This window comes from Nelumbo lutea, chromosome 3 (genome assembly GCF_056320005.1).
Source record: "Nelumbo lutea isolate HS-2025 chromosome 3, American lotus-T2T, whole genome shotgun sequence".
Classification (NCBI taxonomy): domain Eukaryota; kingdom Viridiplantae; phylum Streptophyta; class Magnoliopsida; order Proteales; family Nelumbonaceae; genus Nelumbo; species Nelumbo lutea.
The window spans coordinates 84,805,133-84,822,260 of record NC_142686.1 but is presented as its reverse complement, the minus strand read 5'-3'; the positions used below and the strand labels follow the sequence as shown (position 1 = coordinate 84,822,260).

General features: G+C 35.6%; 2 protein-coding genes across 3 annotated transcripts; both read left to right on the top strand.

Annotated features, from left to right (window-relative positions):
• Window positions 1–503: 503 nt before the first annotated feature.
• Window positions 504–8,671, top strand: LOC148866164 (Di-glucose binding protein with Kinesin motor domain-containing protein). 2 transcript variants are annotated; one of them, XM_088974536.1, is made up of 18 exons: window positions 504–732; window positions 832–912; window positions 1,044–1,124; window positions 1,246–2,024; window positions 2,101–2,269; window positions 2,377–2,444; window positions 2,532–2,751; window positions 2,829–2,905; window positions 2,995–3,094; window positions 3,181–3,288; window positions 3,363–3,539; window positions 3,933–4,218; window positions 5,268–5,429; window positions 6,016–6,231; window positions 6,356–6,393; window positions 6,822–6,985; window positions 7,097–7,222; window positions 7,620–8,671. In XM_088974536.1, the coding sequence occupies exons 1-18, from the start codon at window positions 666–668 to the stop codon at window positions 8,448–8,450; spliced, it is 3,750 nt and encodes a 1,249-aa protein (XP_088830662.1). In that variant the 5' UTR covers window positions 504–665; the 3' UTR covers window positions 8,451–8,671. The 2 variants fall into 2 exon arrangements, with proteins under 2 accessions (XP_088830662.1, XP_088830661.1); XM_088974535.1 differs by having other exon boundaries at window positions 1,044–1,145.
• A 700-nt stretch (window positions 8,672–9,371) lies between these two features.
• Window positions 9,372–12,113, top strand: LOC148866163 (pentatricopeptide repeat-containing protein At4g19191, mitochondrial-like). The gene has a single exon (XM_088975738.1). It carries the CDS (start codon window positions 9,567–9,569, stop codon window positions 11,778–11,780), a length of 2,214 nt encoding a protein of 737 aa, XP_088831864.1. The 5' UTR covers window positions 9,372–9,566; the 3' UTR covers window positions 11,781–12,113.
• The last annotated feature ends 5,015 nt before the right edge of the window (window positions 12,114–17,128 follow it).

Here is a 17,128-nt window from a genome sequence, read left to right as displayed (position 1 = left end):
TCATATCCCACATTAGAAAACACCCATCCATGGCTGTTGACCTTTCCTATAGATCTTATATCCCACATCCCTAGATCTTATGATGGTTAAGTTATCTTTTGTGGGACCCATTGAAAATGTTGGTACTGGATTAGGCCTATTGCTTCACACGTGGCAAGTTGTGGAACTAGACCCTAGACCCTAGCTTTTGCTTTCATTTATGAAATACATGAAAATTGAAAAGTCCACTCCAAACAAAGGGGGTTTGATTTTAAAATTCGAAACATGGACAGAGAGATAGATAGAGTGGTCACAAGATCAGGGTGAAGGTTTCATTCCCACTTCCCTCCATGGCAGGACAATTTTGAGAGTGAAGCCCAGAGGTGCTGGAACCAAGCCAGACCCTTTTTTAAGCTTTTTTAAAATTTAATCATATGGGCCGGGTTGGGAACTTGGGACAATTCAAATTTCAAAACCCAACGTTCCAGTCCACAACATAACGGCTGGATGAATTGTTTCCGAACGAAATTAACGGCATTTCAAAGGAAACTTTCTCTTCTCAGTTCTCATCTCTCTCTCTCTCTCTCTCTCTCTCTCTCTCCTCGCTAAAAGATTCAAAAGCTTTCCTTTTCCCTTTTTTCTTTGTTCAGTCAAATAATCGTCTTTAGTGATTGCTCTCTTTATCAATGGAAGATCTATGGAAGGACCCTGTTCTACTCACAGATGTTTCTTGGCAAAAGCAGAGTTCTGACTGTAAGATATCTTCGGTTTCTTCTTCAGTCTCATTTCGTGGCTAAAATTATCTATTTGCCTTGTGGGTTCTTTGTTTGTCTGACTTGCTTTACTGGGCAGCCGCTTCACGGCTAGAACGGAGGAGCTTTGAAGCTACAGAAATGGCAGATCATGATGACTTCTGTCTTAATATGATCGACGGTAATGTCTTGGGTTTCTATTCTTTTCTAATGATCTGGTTCTAAAACACTTCTTATTACAAGAATTCTTGGAATCAACGAATTTTTTGCTTAAGTTTTATCTTTGATATGGTCTTGAACTTCTCTGAGCAGATGTTTATTGGGAAAAACAAAACTCAGAAACACTTGAGACTGGAATTTCCAGCAACAGGCATCCTTTTGAAGCGATTGACGGTAAAGGAAGAATAAAAACAAGTGATCTTTCCGGTCTTTCCTGCGAGAAACGATCAGAGCTTAATATTTCTATCTGGATTTTCTTTCTGAAGATTTGTTTATTTTGATCTTTGTTTTCCAGGTCGCTCACTGTTGGGATTTTCACTGACATCTCCGGATTTGGTTATCTGTGCTGGCTCGCCAGATATACCCAGCAACGTTGGATTCAATGAGGCACCAAAACACCTAAAGACCGCAGGCCGGGGGAATACTAGAGCCTTCATTGAACTTTCTCTTGAGGAAGGTATTCACGGGTCTGAAACTAAGGGGGTTCAAGGGAACCAAGCTACAACGTCAGCTTTGTTTCCAGAGGTGCAAACCTCAGTAGGAGACGTGTTTGATGACACACCAGAACACCTAAAGAATGCAAACCGGAGGAATATGAGAACCTCCATGGAGCTCTCTCTAGGAGATGGCATTAATGGGTCAGAAACTGAGGGGGTTCAAGAGAACCAAGCTACAATGTCAGATTTATTTCCAGAGGTGCAAACCTCAGAAGGAGACGTGCTTGCTGAAGCTTTCCTCGAGCTTCCAGTGTCATCCACAGCCCAAGACAACAGTTCCCTTCCGGTGCTAAGCATAAATGCAGGAGGAATAGATCAGACTGTTACTTCTGCTGGGGTTGACTTCCTAGAGGACAGTTTTTTCACAGGCGGAGATGTTATTAGAACAGAAAGGAAAATCGCAGAAGACGATGAATTTCTTTCACTGTACCAAACTGCTCGATTTGGGAACTTCTCGTACAGATTTCAAACGCTGGATGTTGGGAATTATCTTGTCGACCTGCATTTCGCAGAGATCATATTCACAGATGGCCCACCAGGGATGAGAATATTCGATGTCTTTATACAGGAAGAGAAGGTGAGAATGTTCTTCAATGTATAGCCACATGGTCTAGAAAGCAGTTACTGATCACGTTTGTCCCATTCTCTTGCAGGTTCTCTCTTTTATAGACATTTATGCTCAGGTGGGTGCATGTAAGCCTCTGGTTGTATCTGATCTTAAAGCTTTTGTTAGTGGCAAAGAGGGTTTATCTATTAGGTTTGAAGGAGTAATAGGAAGTGCAACTGTGTGCGGCATTTCAATAAGGAAAGATCCTTTGGCAGGTAAGTTGGAATTTAGTAAGCTTCAGATATCTGAGGTTTCAGAAAATGACAAGAAATGCAGAGCTTCTCAATTTCTAACAATACCTAAATTGCAACTGCTGTAATAGGCTTCAGAAATGCAGAGCTTCTCAAAAATAAAGAAGTTTCTCTAACGGAAGAGTGTAAACTACTGGAGGTAATTTTCAATTCTAAGATTGTTCAAGTAGCATACCGAAGTGTTAATTTTCATTCCTTTGCTTTCCTCCCTTTCTATACCCTACAGGGTGAATGTAACAGTTGTAACTGTGAAGCTCAAGGAGAGATGTGTAAGCTGAGAAGGGATTATGAGTTGAAAAATAAGGAGCTAATGGATACAAAACAAGCTTTGAAGGAGTCCAAAAGGGAATATGAACTCAAGAGCAAAGAATGCCAAGAAGCTTGGTTGTCTCTTCAGGAGCTCCAAAATGAGCTTATGCGCAAGTCCATGCATGTTGGATCTTTAGGTAGGAAAATTCCTATGGGATGGCACAGCTCTAAGTTTCTTTGACACAATATCTTGATGATCTTCCTTCCTCTACAGCTTTTGCTATTGAAGGGCAAGTGAAAGAGAAGAGCCGGTGGTTCTCAGCCCTCAGAGAGTTGACCAAGAAATTTAAGGTACCAGAAGTTCTATTCATACAACTAACAGCTCTAAGTTTGTTTTCTGAGTCAAATGGGGCTTTAGACTGAGGAAATTCAACTAACAGATCCTGAAAATAGAGCATATCAAGCTATCAGAGGAAGCATTGGAATATAAAAAGTGCCTAGCAGATATGACCCAAATGACCAGCACTGTTCATTCTGCAAGTAAATTGAATCCCATCTAATCTAAGATTGCAAATTTTCAAATCATTCCTTGGCTTCTTTTTTACTCCTTCCTACATTGTGCATAGTGAGTCAACACATGGATTTGGAAAGGGAACACCGGGATTTGAAGTGTAAATTCATTGAAGGGGCCAAGGAACGGAAGGAGCTTTACAACAAGGTCCTAGAACTAAAAGGTTAGTGAAGTGTTTTTAGTGTCATAGACTAGCTTTAAATTGCCCAGGAACTCAAAGCTTTCCTTTTATTGCAGGGAATATAAGAGTCTTCTGCAGATGCAGGCCTCTGAACACAGAAGAAATTGCTACAGGAGCATCAATGACAATTGATTTTGAATCAGCTAAAGATGGTGAACTTACAGTCAAGGTGAATGGTGTAGCTAAGAAGGTCTTCAAGTTTGACTCTGTCTTCAGCCCACAAGCAGGACAAGGTAATTGATAAAAGAAGCTTTCTCATAGTAGAAAGACATGTCTTTGTTATCCACTGTAGAGGTGGTAATGAACTAATGATACTATTATCATTAGCTTTACTAGACATGCAAATGAGAGCTAATGCCTTACATAATAATACATTATGAAGCACAACCCCACTCTACCAAGCCCTTTTTCCTTCACAGTCACTATAATCAAATTATAATCTTTGCCACAAGTTTCCTTCACTCTACCATGCCCTTTTTTTTCTGGTTGATTATTGGTGCATGCACTCAGATATGCAGCATCTTAAAGGGTTTTTATTGTTTATTGTTATAATGCCATATGATCTATTCAGTGCCCCCTTCCCCATATGCAGCATCTAAATATCCTTTTTTTGCCTACATGAGTAGCTGATGTATTTGAAGAAACAGCCCCCTTGGCAACATCAGTCTTGGATGGATACAATGTCTGCATATTTGCTTATGGTCAGACAGGAACTGGGAAAACATTTACAATGGAGGGAACAGAAGAAGCACGTGGAGTCAACTACAGGACCCTCGAAGAGTTGTTTCGCATGATAAAGGGTCGGCAGGCACTATTCCGATATGAAATTTCTGTAAGTGTCTTAGAGGTCTATAATGAGCAAATACGAGATTTGCTTGTGCCTGGACCTCAGCCAGGAATAGCAGCAAAGAGGTAAAAACGAGGAAATATCTAAACTTTTGCTTTTAGAGTTCCTGTTTAAGGTATTTTCATCAGATAGATGTTTTCAGTAGGAAAATGATCTAAAACCTCCCCCAACTTTTAGATACCTCCATTCCTCAATGGAACCTGCCATCAGGACATTTTCTAAATCAGATAATTTTCTGCTATTTCTGTCTGGTTCATAACTGAAGTAGGAAACTTGATCCTGAAATAATTTCTAAACGAGAAGAATGACCTTAACCCATATAACATCATCTCATCTAGTTTTAATGTGACAAAATATTGACCAACCACCCTCTCTCTCTCTCTCTCTCTCTCTCTCTCTCTCTCCCAAAATAGAACTAATATTCTAGATCATTTATCTTTAAGGGTCATGGAACTCACACTGTTTGATTTATTTGAAGGAAGCACAATATCTGTCCATAGGTATGCCAAAATCTAAACATCAAACCAATAGTGTATCTGGTTTCAATGATCTAAACATTGATCAGATCCATCATTTGGTGCTGTTTTTGTCATTTGCTGCAAAACAGCCATTACTGAGGGGTCATTACTAGGTATAGTGGCAAAATCTTGAAATGGCAAAGGGCATAAGAACACAAGTTTGAGTCTGAGGTAGTCACTTTATGCAAAAACAAAAAAATGCCAAGGTTTAGGACCATACCCCAGTCTACCCCTCCCAACTCCCAAGACCCCAGACAGCTGGGATCAGCATTGGATAAAGGCCTTTTTTATACGAGGATAAACAATGGATTGGTAGAATGGTAATTTTGCATTTTCTGTTTATGTTTTGATAGAATTCGTGCACTTCTTTATTTATCCTTATTATTTTTTTATCAGAAAAAAGATTTTATTAATTAATTAATAAAATTCTATTACTTATCAAAAAAAGGAGTCCTTGGAAGTATTTAAAAAAAGTCAGGGGAATATTTAGAGAATGTAAAAGTCAAAGGAGGTTTAAGATAAAATTTCCGTTTTCAATTATTGTAAATATTGTCAACAAAAGCATGAATTGCATTATCCATTTATTGGCACTGTAGGCTTGAAATAAGGCAAGTTGCAGAAGGCATCCATCATGTTCCAGGACTGGTTGAAGCCAATGTAAACAACATGAACGAAGTTTGGGAAGTTCTAAAGACAGGCAGCAATGCTCGGGCTGTTGGCTCAACTAATTCAAATGAGCACAGCAGCCGATCACACTGGTATATTCTCTTCTATGGGCCAGATCAGTTTTCACTCACCCTATATTCTTTAGCAGTGAAAGCTCAATTTCATACATCATGGAAAGAGGAAATTCTATGTTATTTCTATTAGCTTATACCTTAAGGAGGGTCATTGCTTGATGCAATACAGTTAGTCATTCTTTCCTATTGATTAGGTAATTTGTTTATATATTGAGCAAGGGTGATTGATCAAAGATTCTCCATAACATCTGCATGTGCCACTAATAGTGACTAATATCTGTAGGAGTTTTCTCACCAATTGGATCAACATTGTTTGGAGATTATCAATAATAATGTTTTCCTCTTGAGATTAAGGGTTTGGGAGTTTGCATTTCAATTTACTGGGTGGTTATTGTTTTTGTTTTAAAATTTATTATTCAATGATTTCTGTTTCAATTAACAAATCAGACAAAATGAAAGTAGGGGTTTTTCTTACACTTGATTTCTTCTTTCTTTTTTGTTTTTAAAAAAGGGATTTTACCAACTTATCCTTATGTTAACTCTGTGAAGTGGACTATAAATTTTAGGCATATTATACTAAAGTCTAAAGTTTGGTTCTCTACAGCATTCATTGTGTGATGGTGAAGGGGGAGAACCTGATGAATGGAGAATGCACAAGAAGCAAATTGTGGCTTGTTGATCTAGCTGGAAGTGAAAGAATAGCTAAGGCGGATGTTCAAGGAGACCGTCTAAAAGAGACTCAAAACATCAATAGATCTCTTTCCGCACTTGGAGATGTGATATCTGCACTTGCAACCAAAAGCCCACATATACCTTTCAGGTTCTGAAAATAAATAAAGTCTGATTCATCTAATCATTCCTCTGATTGTTCTTTGTGCATTTTAAGTCAGATAGTTCTTTATATGGGACATTTTTAGTTGACTTGTTTTCTAAACATTTTGTAGGAACTCCAAGCTAACCCACTTGCTTCAAGACTCTCTAGGTATTATTTTATATTCTATTTTGAGGACTAATAAGAACATGGTGGCTGGATGATAATACCATTTTCCATCTATATACCAAGGGGGGATAGGAAGAACCACTGCCCGTGTAGACCAAGGGCATCCTGAATCAACCATATGATGTCTGCATCTAAAAAACCTCCCATGCAACCCCTTACCACGAAAGAAAGGGCTTCAAAGGTGTGCAGGTCAAGGAAAAATAAATTGCTTTTTTTTTTTTTATAGTCAGATAGGGCATAAGGGGCAGGTAAATGAAAAGTGTGAGAAAGGTGAAAAAACTTATTTATCGGAGTGGTTATTGTGCATCAAAGGTGGGAAGACATTTTCCCATCTCCTTTGCTGTCACTTGATTACTATTGTTATTTCTCCCCCTCCTCAATTCCATCTAAATCTGGAATTAATTCTACAGGAGGAGATTCAAAGACACTAATGTTTGTACAGATAAGTCCTAACGAGAATGACCTCAGTGAGACTCTCTGCTCAGTTAACTTTGCAAGTAGAGTAAGAGGAGTAGAATTGGGTCCAGCCAAGAAGCAATTAGACAGCAGTGAGCTTTCAAAATACAAACAAATGGTATGAAATTGAACCATTAAAGTATTGCAATGTACATAGGACTAAGTCTAACTGTTAACTCCATTTTATCTGTTTTTTTACTATTTTTAACAGTTCCGCTATGTTTATTAGGTCGAAAAGGCAAAACAAGAAATGAAGAGCAAAGAAGGGTACATAAAGAAGATGGAGGAGACCATTCATAGTCTGGACTTGAAGATGAAAACAAGAGATCTAAACAACAAGAGTCTGCAAGAAAAGGTATGACCAGAATTTCTTTGTAGAGCCTTGGCAATATGAGATGAGGCACACATGTTGTAAAAATGTAGATTTTCTAAAAGAGCTCTTAAATCTAGTAGAGAATTTATATTTCATTATTGAACCTTTTATTATTTAATTTTTTTTATTTATAATGGAGTTAAGTCCCACCTAGTTTCCCAATTATCTCTTCTACAATTTAATTTGATAATTTTCCTCCCATTGGGGAGGCTGCCAATTAAACATATTCCTTGAAATCACTTTTTTTGCACAAGAATTTAATGACTGTTCAGTAACTACTTTGAAAGATTCCTACAGTCAAGATTGACGTGAAACACAATTTCTCCACCTGCAGGGACAATACCAATAAAGCATTCTCACAAGCTGCTCCTTTGTGCAGGTGAAAGAATTGGAATCCCAACTTTTAGTAGAAAGAAGATTGGCGAGACAACATGTGGATACTAAAATAGCAGAGCAGCAACAACAACAGCAAGGAGACCACCACCTTGGCTTGGTGAAGCCCCTACTGGCAACCCGACCATTCAACCAGAATAATGTGAATGAGCTTCCATTTTTTGCATTGGGAAAAGATGGAACAAATCTCATAAAACCACTAATAGAGAACAACAATATTAAACCCCAAACATCTCCTTTAACTGATACGTTTCTCAAGTACAACAGTATGTCAGACAAAGAAAACAAACCTGAGATATCTGAGCAACTGCCATTACCGCGAAGGACTGGGAGAGCCTCCTTGTGCCCAACTGCACAAAAGATTCCAGTGGTCTCTACTCCAAGACGCAATTCACTAATTCCATTACCCACTGGACAAAACTTGGCCTCATTGCCACCACCATTACTACCAGTTCCACCACCCCAAGTTGAAACCATCAAGGAAGATACGGAAGCATGTGAAGGTGACTGCTTGGAACAGACACCGCATAGTCCCAAACCACAGAAGAAAGGTAGTGGCACTAAGAAGCTAAGCAGCATATTGAGACGAAGTGTTCAGAAGAAGATTTACATAAAATCCCCTCTGCAGCAGCATATCAGAAGGGCTGGAGTAAATGGAGGAATGGAGAAATTGCGAGTATCAATTGGAGGTAGGGGAAGGATGGCACATAGAGTGTTGCTTAGCAATGCTCCCAGGGGTCCTAAGGAGCAGAAGCAGAACCAGAAAGAAAAGGAGAGAGGGTGGAATCTAGGGACAACTGGAAGAACTGTTCTATGATGAAAATTTGAGTTCTCCGGTTACAAAATCTCTGGCTTTCTTCAAGGCTGCTTGCCTTGATCAAAAGAGACTTGTACACTTGGGTGGAGTAAACTTATTTTTACATAGTATGCCTTGAAGGATTGACGTATAAATTCTTGTAATTAAGCAGTTCTTAGATTTATTTTGTATAGATTTCTTTTTTTCATTATAGAAATATAAGGCTTGGAGTTTACATCAAACTGGGTAATTGATAATAGCTGAATGCTTTATATTTCCCTACCTAGAATGTTAACTAGCTTCCAATACCAAAGAAAAGAGGCTGAAGAATGTTTTTCCTATCAATATTAATTCTTTTTCAGTTCCCAATATCTGGGATAATTTTCGGTTCCATAAGTCCGACACTGTAATCTCTTAATGTTGATTAAAGAATTGGCTGATGTTTAAAGTGTTTCACCAGCCTAGGCATAGAAGCACACCTTTATGAGCATATTCTCTTTTAATTTTTCTTCCTTATGAAACAAGAAAAACTTCCAAAACATGCTTTTCTTTTTTTTTTTCCCTTTTTCTTTTTCTTTTCTGGAGATCCTAAACAGGTATCTTTGCATCTAAAGGTATGAAATTTTGTAGAAAGTGCATACCTGCTAGTTTGAGAATGCTTGAAATTGATTTATGATTTATGGAGTCTACAGTAGTTTCCAGGAGACACTTGATAACAAAAGTAAAAGAAAACCCCCCCAAAACCCCCCCGTGACCGTAGAAGGCAGAGAGACGTTAGACATGAAAATGTTAGAATCAGTTGAATAATGGCTGCCCATACATGATTTTATTCTGAAAATGTTGGGGGATCAGACCAGATCTCCTACCAAGAGAGCTCTAACTTTGGCATAATTTTATTCTGTTTCTCCCTTTCAGCCTCTAGAACATATTGAATTCTGAAAGCGACTTGAAGCAAATTTTATATTTTATTAACATGCAATGCCGCCAGGCAGCCCAGCCATGGCAACCGTGCTACAGACACCACGAAACTCATTAGAATTTCTCTTTTAAGGTTTAACGTGCTCCAGCGCGTCTGTAGCGCGTTGCAAAACAAGCTCCTCAAATATTACATAAAAACACGTACCACCATCCAGTTCAATGAAAACGATTGAAGGTGCTTGGCATCTGAGTAAATGTGCTGTGGGTGGTAACATGCTACTACGCTCTCCACAGTCAAGAAATCTCTTCAGTCACTTCCCATCCAAGGTCAGTCATCTTGGGGCTTCCCGAGCCCAACTCAGTTCCTTGTCTTTTCTTTTAGATAACTGCAACAAAACGGAGTTCCTTCAACAAATTCATGCCAGGTTTATCCTTTACGGCCTACACCAAAACTCGACACTCTCGGCCAAACTCATCGACAGCTATGCTAATCTCGGACGCCTAGACTTGTCCGAACAAGTCTTTAGCTTTGTAAACGACCCAAATGCACTTCTCTATAATACAATTCTCAGAAATCTTTCCAGCTTCGGGAAATGCGAGAAAACCCTTCTGCTCTACCAAGAAATGGTTATGAAATCCATGTACCCAGATGAGTTCACTTACCCATTTGTTCTTAAGACTTGTTCATGTGTCTTTGATGTTGAAAATGGAAAGAAAATCCACTGTCATGTGGTTAAACTGGGTTTTGATTCCGATGCTACGGTTCATGCCGCTCTGATTGATATGTACGAGAATTTTGGTGAAATTGAGGATGCAGAAGTGATTGGTAGAATGCCCATCAAGAATTTGGCTTACTGGAACTCATTCATTGCTGGGTCTTATCAAAATGGCTGTCCCCATGAGAGTTTTCGGATTTTTAAGAAAATGAGATTGGAAGGAGTGGAATTCGATTCGGCTACGCTAGTTAACCTGTTGAGATCATGTGTTGATTTGAACTCGTTGGAAGCGGGTAGACAGGTTCACCTTTTGATTGCCTTGAGTAATCTAGGGGAGGATTTATCTGTGAACACTGCACTACTGACCATGTATTGTAAATTGGGCAATCTAGAAACTGCGAGATCATTATTTGACAGAATGCCTGAGAAGGATTCTGTTGTATGGAACTTGATGATCTCAGCGTATTCCCGAAATGGATATCCACAAGAAGCACTCAAGCTTTTAATTGAGATGGGAAGATCAGGTGTGAGGGCTGATCTATTCACCGCCATTGCTGTTGTTCCTTCAGTTGCTGAGTTGAAAGCTCTCTGCCATGGTAAACAGATTCATGCCAACGTGATTAGAAATGGTTCAGATTACCAAATATCTGTTCATAATTCATTGATTGAGATGTATAGCAAATGTGGCAACTTGGAAGCAGCTTGCAAGATCTTTGATGCAGTGGCGAATAAGACTGTTGTTTCATGGAGTTCCATCATAAAGGGATATGTGAGCCATGATCTATCACATGATGCATTATTCCTCTTCACCAAAATGAAGATGGAAGGAGTGAGTCCTGATGCAATTACATTAATTAACATCCTGCCTGCTTGTGTGAATATGGGAGCATTAGAAACACTTAAATACTTTCATGGGTACTCTATTAAAAGAGGTCTAAACATTATAATCTCTGTTGCTACAGCATTTCTCATCAGCTATGCAAAATGTGGGTGTATAGAGATAGCACAAAAGCTCTTTGATGAAGAGGAAATTGACTGTAAGGATATAGTATCATGGAATTCTATGATCAGTGCATATTCCAAGCATGGGAATTGGTCCCAATGCTTAGAACTGTACAACCAGATGAAAGGTTTGAAGCTGAAACCAGATAGAGTAACCTTTCTTGGGCTGTTGACAGCTTGTGTTAATTCAGGCTATGTGAAAGAGGGCTGGGAGTGTTTCCAGGAGATGACAAAGATATATGGTTGCCAACCAAATCAAGAACACTATGCATGTATGGTAGATCTTTTAGGGCGTGCAGGACATATAAATGAAGCTGTAGATCTTATAAGAACAATGCCAATTGAACCAGATGCACGAGTATGGGGACCATTGTTGAGTGCTTGCAAAATGCACTCTGAGACTAGGCTTGCAGAGTTTGCTGCTGAGAAGCTTATCTCCATGGAGCCTAAAAATGCTGGGAACTACATTTTACTGTCTAACATATATGCTGCAGCAGGAAAATGGGATGGTGTTGCTAGGATGAGATGCATCCTCAGAGATAAAGGTTTGAAAAAGACCCCCGGTAGTAGCTGGCTAGAGATAAATGGAAATGTGCATGAGTTTCGTGTTGCAGATAGATCTAATCCCAAGTCAGAGGAGATTTATAATATATTAAGAAATCTAGAATTGGAGATCAAGGAGGATGGATACATTAACTCAGAACAACCAGCTTAGAAGCCAGTTCTCTGTGTTTGTTCAATCCATTTTTTCCCGTGGTTTTGTATATAGAGGGTTTCTGCAGGGTTTTTATTGCTCTAGCCTCTGGAACTGGAGGTTTAACCTTATTTTAAGTTGGCTGGGATCTTAATTTTACAGGATTTCAAGTTGAAGCATGAAGACTGTGAGAGCACAAACGACTTCAGCTTGCATAGCTTCCATAAGAATCTCTTATTGTCGATTATTTAACAATTTCAAAACAAACATTCACTTCTAAACAGAACGATTGTGTACTTTTTCTCCAAAAAGAAATCTCAGAAGTATCTTTCTGGTTTTCTTTATGTTTCCGAAGGCATCAACTCTGAACTCTGGTGATAACCAGCCACTTCTTCTGACATTACTTGGCAAGAGAAGAGTTGCAAAAACAGGATCACCTGTGAGCCGAACCTATGAATTTTAGCCAAAGCTTCAGACAATTCTGAACTACTTCTCCAAGAAGATACCATCTTGGGTTATCACTTTTCTTTTTTCCCCTTCTTTTATTTCTCATTATGATTTTCTTTTCTGGTGATCTCATTTTAGCAAGCTTCTCTTGACAGATTTATTGGCAGAAACAGAGATTGGGAACACAAAGAACTGGTAAACAACGTTCTAACAGAATGTGTTGTGAATTCTCTGACCATTTTATCGCTGTCTAAAGGAGATCTCTTCTGGCAACAGAATAAAACATTGTAAAATCTGTTACAGAATAAAAACCTATTAAGGAAGTGAATTCTGACCATTTTAGACACTTCTTTGACGAAGTGGTCTAGTAGTCGATCATCGTCACCTCCATTATAAACTTCAGAACAAGGTATGGGTGGGCCTATGTTTGTTCATGCTTCAAGCCCCATGGGATTTCGCATGAAAAGGCATGTTAGAGAATGGAAACTTATTCAAAAGAGAATAGATCTTCTCCTCACACCAACTTCACAGGCACACCCATACCTTAAGGTCATTGTGCCTGTGAGGTGCATTGTCAAGCACCCTGTGTGATAAGCAGATTCCAATCCTCCACTTCACCTAACAGCTTAAGATTTTATGATGAACAACTTATTCGACATTCCTACTTACACTCTTCAAATGTTTTTTTTTTTATACTTGATGTGACTTGCTTGAGAAGGAAAAAGCAACCTATATGCTCCCACTGGTGAGGTCTACGTATGACTCATTTCGTTGGTTGGCCTTTTAGTTGAAGGAAAAATATGGATAGGGGTGCTCATGGTCGTCTTACCAAACTGTGGGCTTTTTTTTCAAATCAAAACAGTCTTTCAGTTTTTGGAAAACTGCAAATCGAAATTGAAATAAAAGCCACTCGGTAACTGGTTGACCGGTTGGGTTTTTTGTTTTTTGACTTTTTTGAATTTATAATATATATATTATCAATAAATATATAATCATATAATATGAAATATATGTAATACACTATATTATAAATAATACATTATATATTATAAATATATATTTATATACAATATAATCTATATGAAAAATATAAAATACCAATCAATTCGATTAATCAAAATTTTCGGTTAGATTTTTTATTTTTTGATTTTTGATGAACACCCCTAAATATAAAGACCAGAAAAGATTCATCTTTTGTTGGCTGTTTGGGATGTTGAATGATCTGAGAATGACAGCTTCTGAAAAGTGATAAAAAGATACATCTATGCCAGAGAACATTCTTTTTTGTGCACATAAGCTGAGGCTCCTACTAACCAGATTCAGTGAAGTCATCCTTTTGCCACACACATCTCACTTGCTGCGTACTGCATGTGCTTACATCATAATCTATGGTGGTACATTAACTGTTGGATAAGAGGAATTTAAGAGGATTTCGATCATGGTTTAAAGTGGTTATCCATCAAAAAATCATGGTTCAAAGTGGCAATAATTAGAATCAAGGTGAAAACGCACTGATGCATGTTGTACGATGTATATCGATTTTAAACCCACCAATACATCAACTATTAAAGGGATGTTTGATTCCGTTGGCGTTTATTGAAATAATACTATCACATCAGGTTTACATAGGCATTACTATTTATTACATATTAAGCAAAATGAAACAATTGTTTACTTTCATCGTTTATCAAATAAATGATAGAAAACTGAAATGGATTTTTATGCATAAACATTTGGAAAAACGTTCAATTCTTGTTTCCCCCAATATCTGAGTGTTTTTTGAAACCAAATGCTAATGTGACACACTTTAATGGGTATTAATTTGAGATGGGAATTAAAAAACATTTATAATGAAATTCAACCAAACAACAAAAACAGGAAATGTTTAAAGTGAAAAAGTATAAATTAACGTTTAAAGTGAAAAAGTACAAATAAATGTCCTAATCCTTATCCATAAACATCCACAAAAACAAACACAGACTGAGAAATAATGGCAGTTGTTGGGTTTTAATAGTTGTAGTAGGATTCCAAATCACCTGCCCACGAGAACTCTGCCCACGCCTACCCACAATACACTATCCCCCGTGAACGATGCCTACCCACAATACACTACCCCCCATGAATTGGGAACATCTCCCCTTGCATAATACTATGCAAAGGATGAGATGTTCTCCATGTGTAGCTCCGATAAACGTGAACAGAGTTCTTGTGGGCAAGAGATCCGGACTCGTTGTAGTAGTAGCAGTTGTTAATGGGCGTTCACTTGAATCTAGTTAAAATTAGAGTACCATAATGTAAAGTTCTCAAAATGTTAAAAAAGAAAACACTACATACAAGGATTTATGACAAGTGAGAAGTGAGCATATTCAATGGTTAATACCCTTCCCAAAGATCCCCTGTTCAAATTTTGGAATTTGGAAAAATTTCAATCCATGGGTATTATTGGAGCTCGCAATTTTGACCCCAGCCCATTTGACTCACTCACATCCAACCCACCTTTTTTGAAACCCATCCATATCCATTCATTCTAGTGATGACTTATTATGGGTCAAATTACCATTAAGGTGAGGAAAAAGGGTTAGCATGGGGTTGGGTCGAGGGTTGAGATGGGTCGTATCATCGTATGAGGGTCGAGCGTCGAGGGTTGAGAGGATCGTATGAGGGTAGCTAGTTAGCCACTTTTGGTTTGAATGTTTCTCTTCTCATGTTCTCAGTTTTGAATATATATATATATATACAAAGGGGTCAACAAATTTTCTCCTTTTTTTGAATTTTTTATTTTTTTATTCCATGTCATTTTTGAAACAACCAATGAGATGCAGTATTATCTCTTCTCCTAAAATTTCTCCTAAATTATCTCCCCCACTATCCCCCACTTTCTCCAGTGCTATCTCTAATTCCTATTTATCTTCTAAATTATCTCTAATTCCTATTTATCCTCTCCCCTACTTTTTATCTATATCTATCTTAAAAAAGTTTGGATTAAAAAATTTAAGAATTATTTAAATATTCTAACAAAATTATATAATAACTTTAAAACATTTATTAAAAACACAAAAAAATTATTTTCACAAAATATATCACGAAACTATATACTAACAATTTAAATTATGTTTTTCCAGATTATCAATTTAAATGTTTTTCAACTATTTAATAATATGTAATAGCTTTAAATAAATAAAATTCAAATAACAAAAAAAATTAATATTTTATAGACTATTTAAATATTTATCATAACTAGGTTTTAAATAGTTAAAATAACAGAATTATGTTATAAATTAAAAAAAAAATTCAAAGTAGAAAAATAATAATAATATAAAATTGTAATTTAGTATATTACAAAATTATTAATGAAATTATGTAATAATAGTATAAATTATGATTTTATGGATAATTAAATTCAATAAATAATTAATATTTTAAAATTTAAGTATTTTACATATTACTTAAGTATTTAAATAACTAAATATTTTAAATAAAAAAATATTTAACATAACTATATTTTTAATAGTTAAAATAAATAAATTATTTAATAAATTTAAAAATTCTAAAAAGTAGAAAATAATTATAACATAATATTGAAATTGATAATAATTTAATATTTTTACATAATATTGTAAATAACTAATTTCACTTATATCAAGTAATAATTTGAGAAAATAACTTTCAAAAAATTAATATTTATTAATAATAAATTTAAACTCTTAATCTATATTTATTATATAAACATATATACTAAAATTAATAATTATTGTATTTAAATAATTATTTATTGTTTTTTGTGATAGATGTATTTTCAATGGTTATGTATAAATTTAGTTTGTTTTGTTATTTAATTGAAAACTTTCAATAGTTATTGGTGATTAAACTACTATTATTGAATTTTTTAAATTTAATTTGTTGTACTTATTGTACTTATTGTATTTTTGTTATAACTTATTGACTAATTAATATTTATTAGATATTAAACTATTATTTGATATTATATTATTTAATGACTAAGTTAATATATTTTTAGTACTTATTATATTTTTATAATTATTGTATTTTTTCATTGTCAATATATTTTTGATAATGTGTATTTTTGCTATAAATTTTCAATAATTATTGGAGATTAAACTATTGTTATTTATCGGAGATAAGACTATTAATTTAGCCAAAATTATGAGTGTTCATGAGTTGGTTCGGTCTGACCGTAGGCTATTTGGCCACCAAATTGACTTGGTTAGGTTGAGGAGTTGGTCAGTTGAAACTGACTGACCTTTTGTCAAAACTGACCCACTCAAGTTGTATCAGTTTGGGTCGGTTTTTACAAAAGGTTAGTCAGTTCAAAAGATTTAAACTTAAAAGTTAAAATTAATTTTAAAATTTATAGTGCAATTATTAAAAAATTAGATTTATGAAATAAAATGATCTTTTTATCTCAAAATTTCTAGAAATAAAATATTAATATGGAATAATTATTTTAGCAATTAAAAATTATAAATTTGCATATGACATGTATCTTAGAAAATTTAGTATATTTGATATATTTTAAGTTAATATTATATATTATTACAAATTTTTAATTTATATTTAAATTAAATTTTATAATAACGTGTTTATTTTTCACAAAAATAAAAATACTGTTAACTAAACATTTGAGAATTAATTTTTAGTTGACTTTTGATTAATATTAAAAATTAAAAATAGCAAAATAGAAAATATAATTCACATATAATAGTTGCCTATGTTTTGTGCATTGAAATTCAATAGAAAATAACATAATAATAGCTTTGTGCATGTATATATATATATATAATGTTCTAGGATTCTTGATTGGTACAATATCAATAAAATTTTATGATTTCTATGTATCCCACTATATTAATGTAGTATATTTCTTCATATATGCCTTCAGAATATATATTTTCAATGTATCT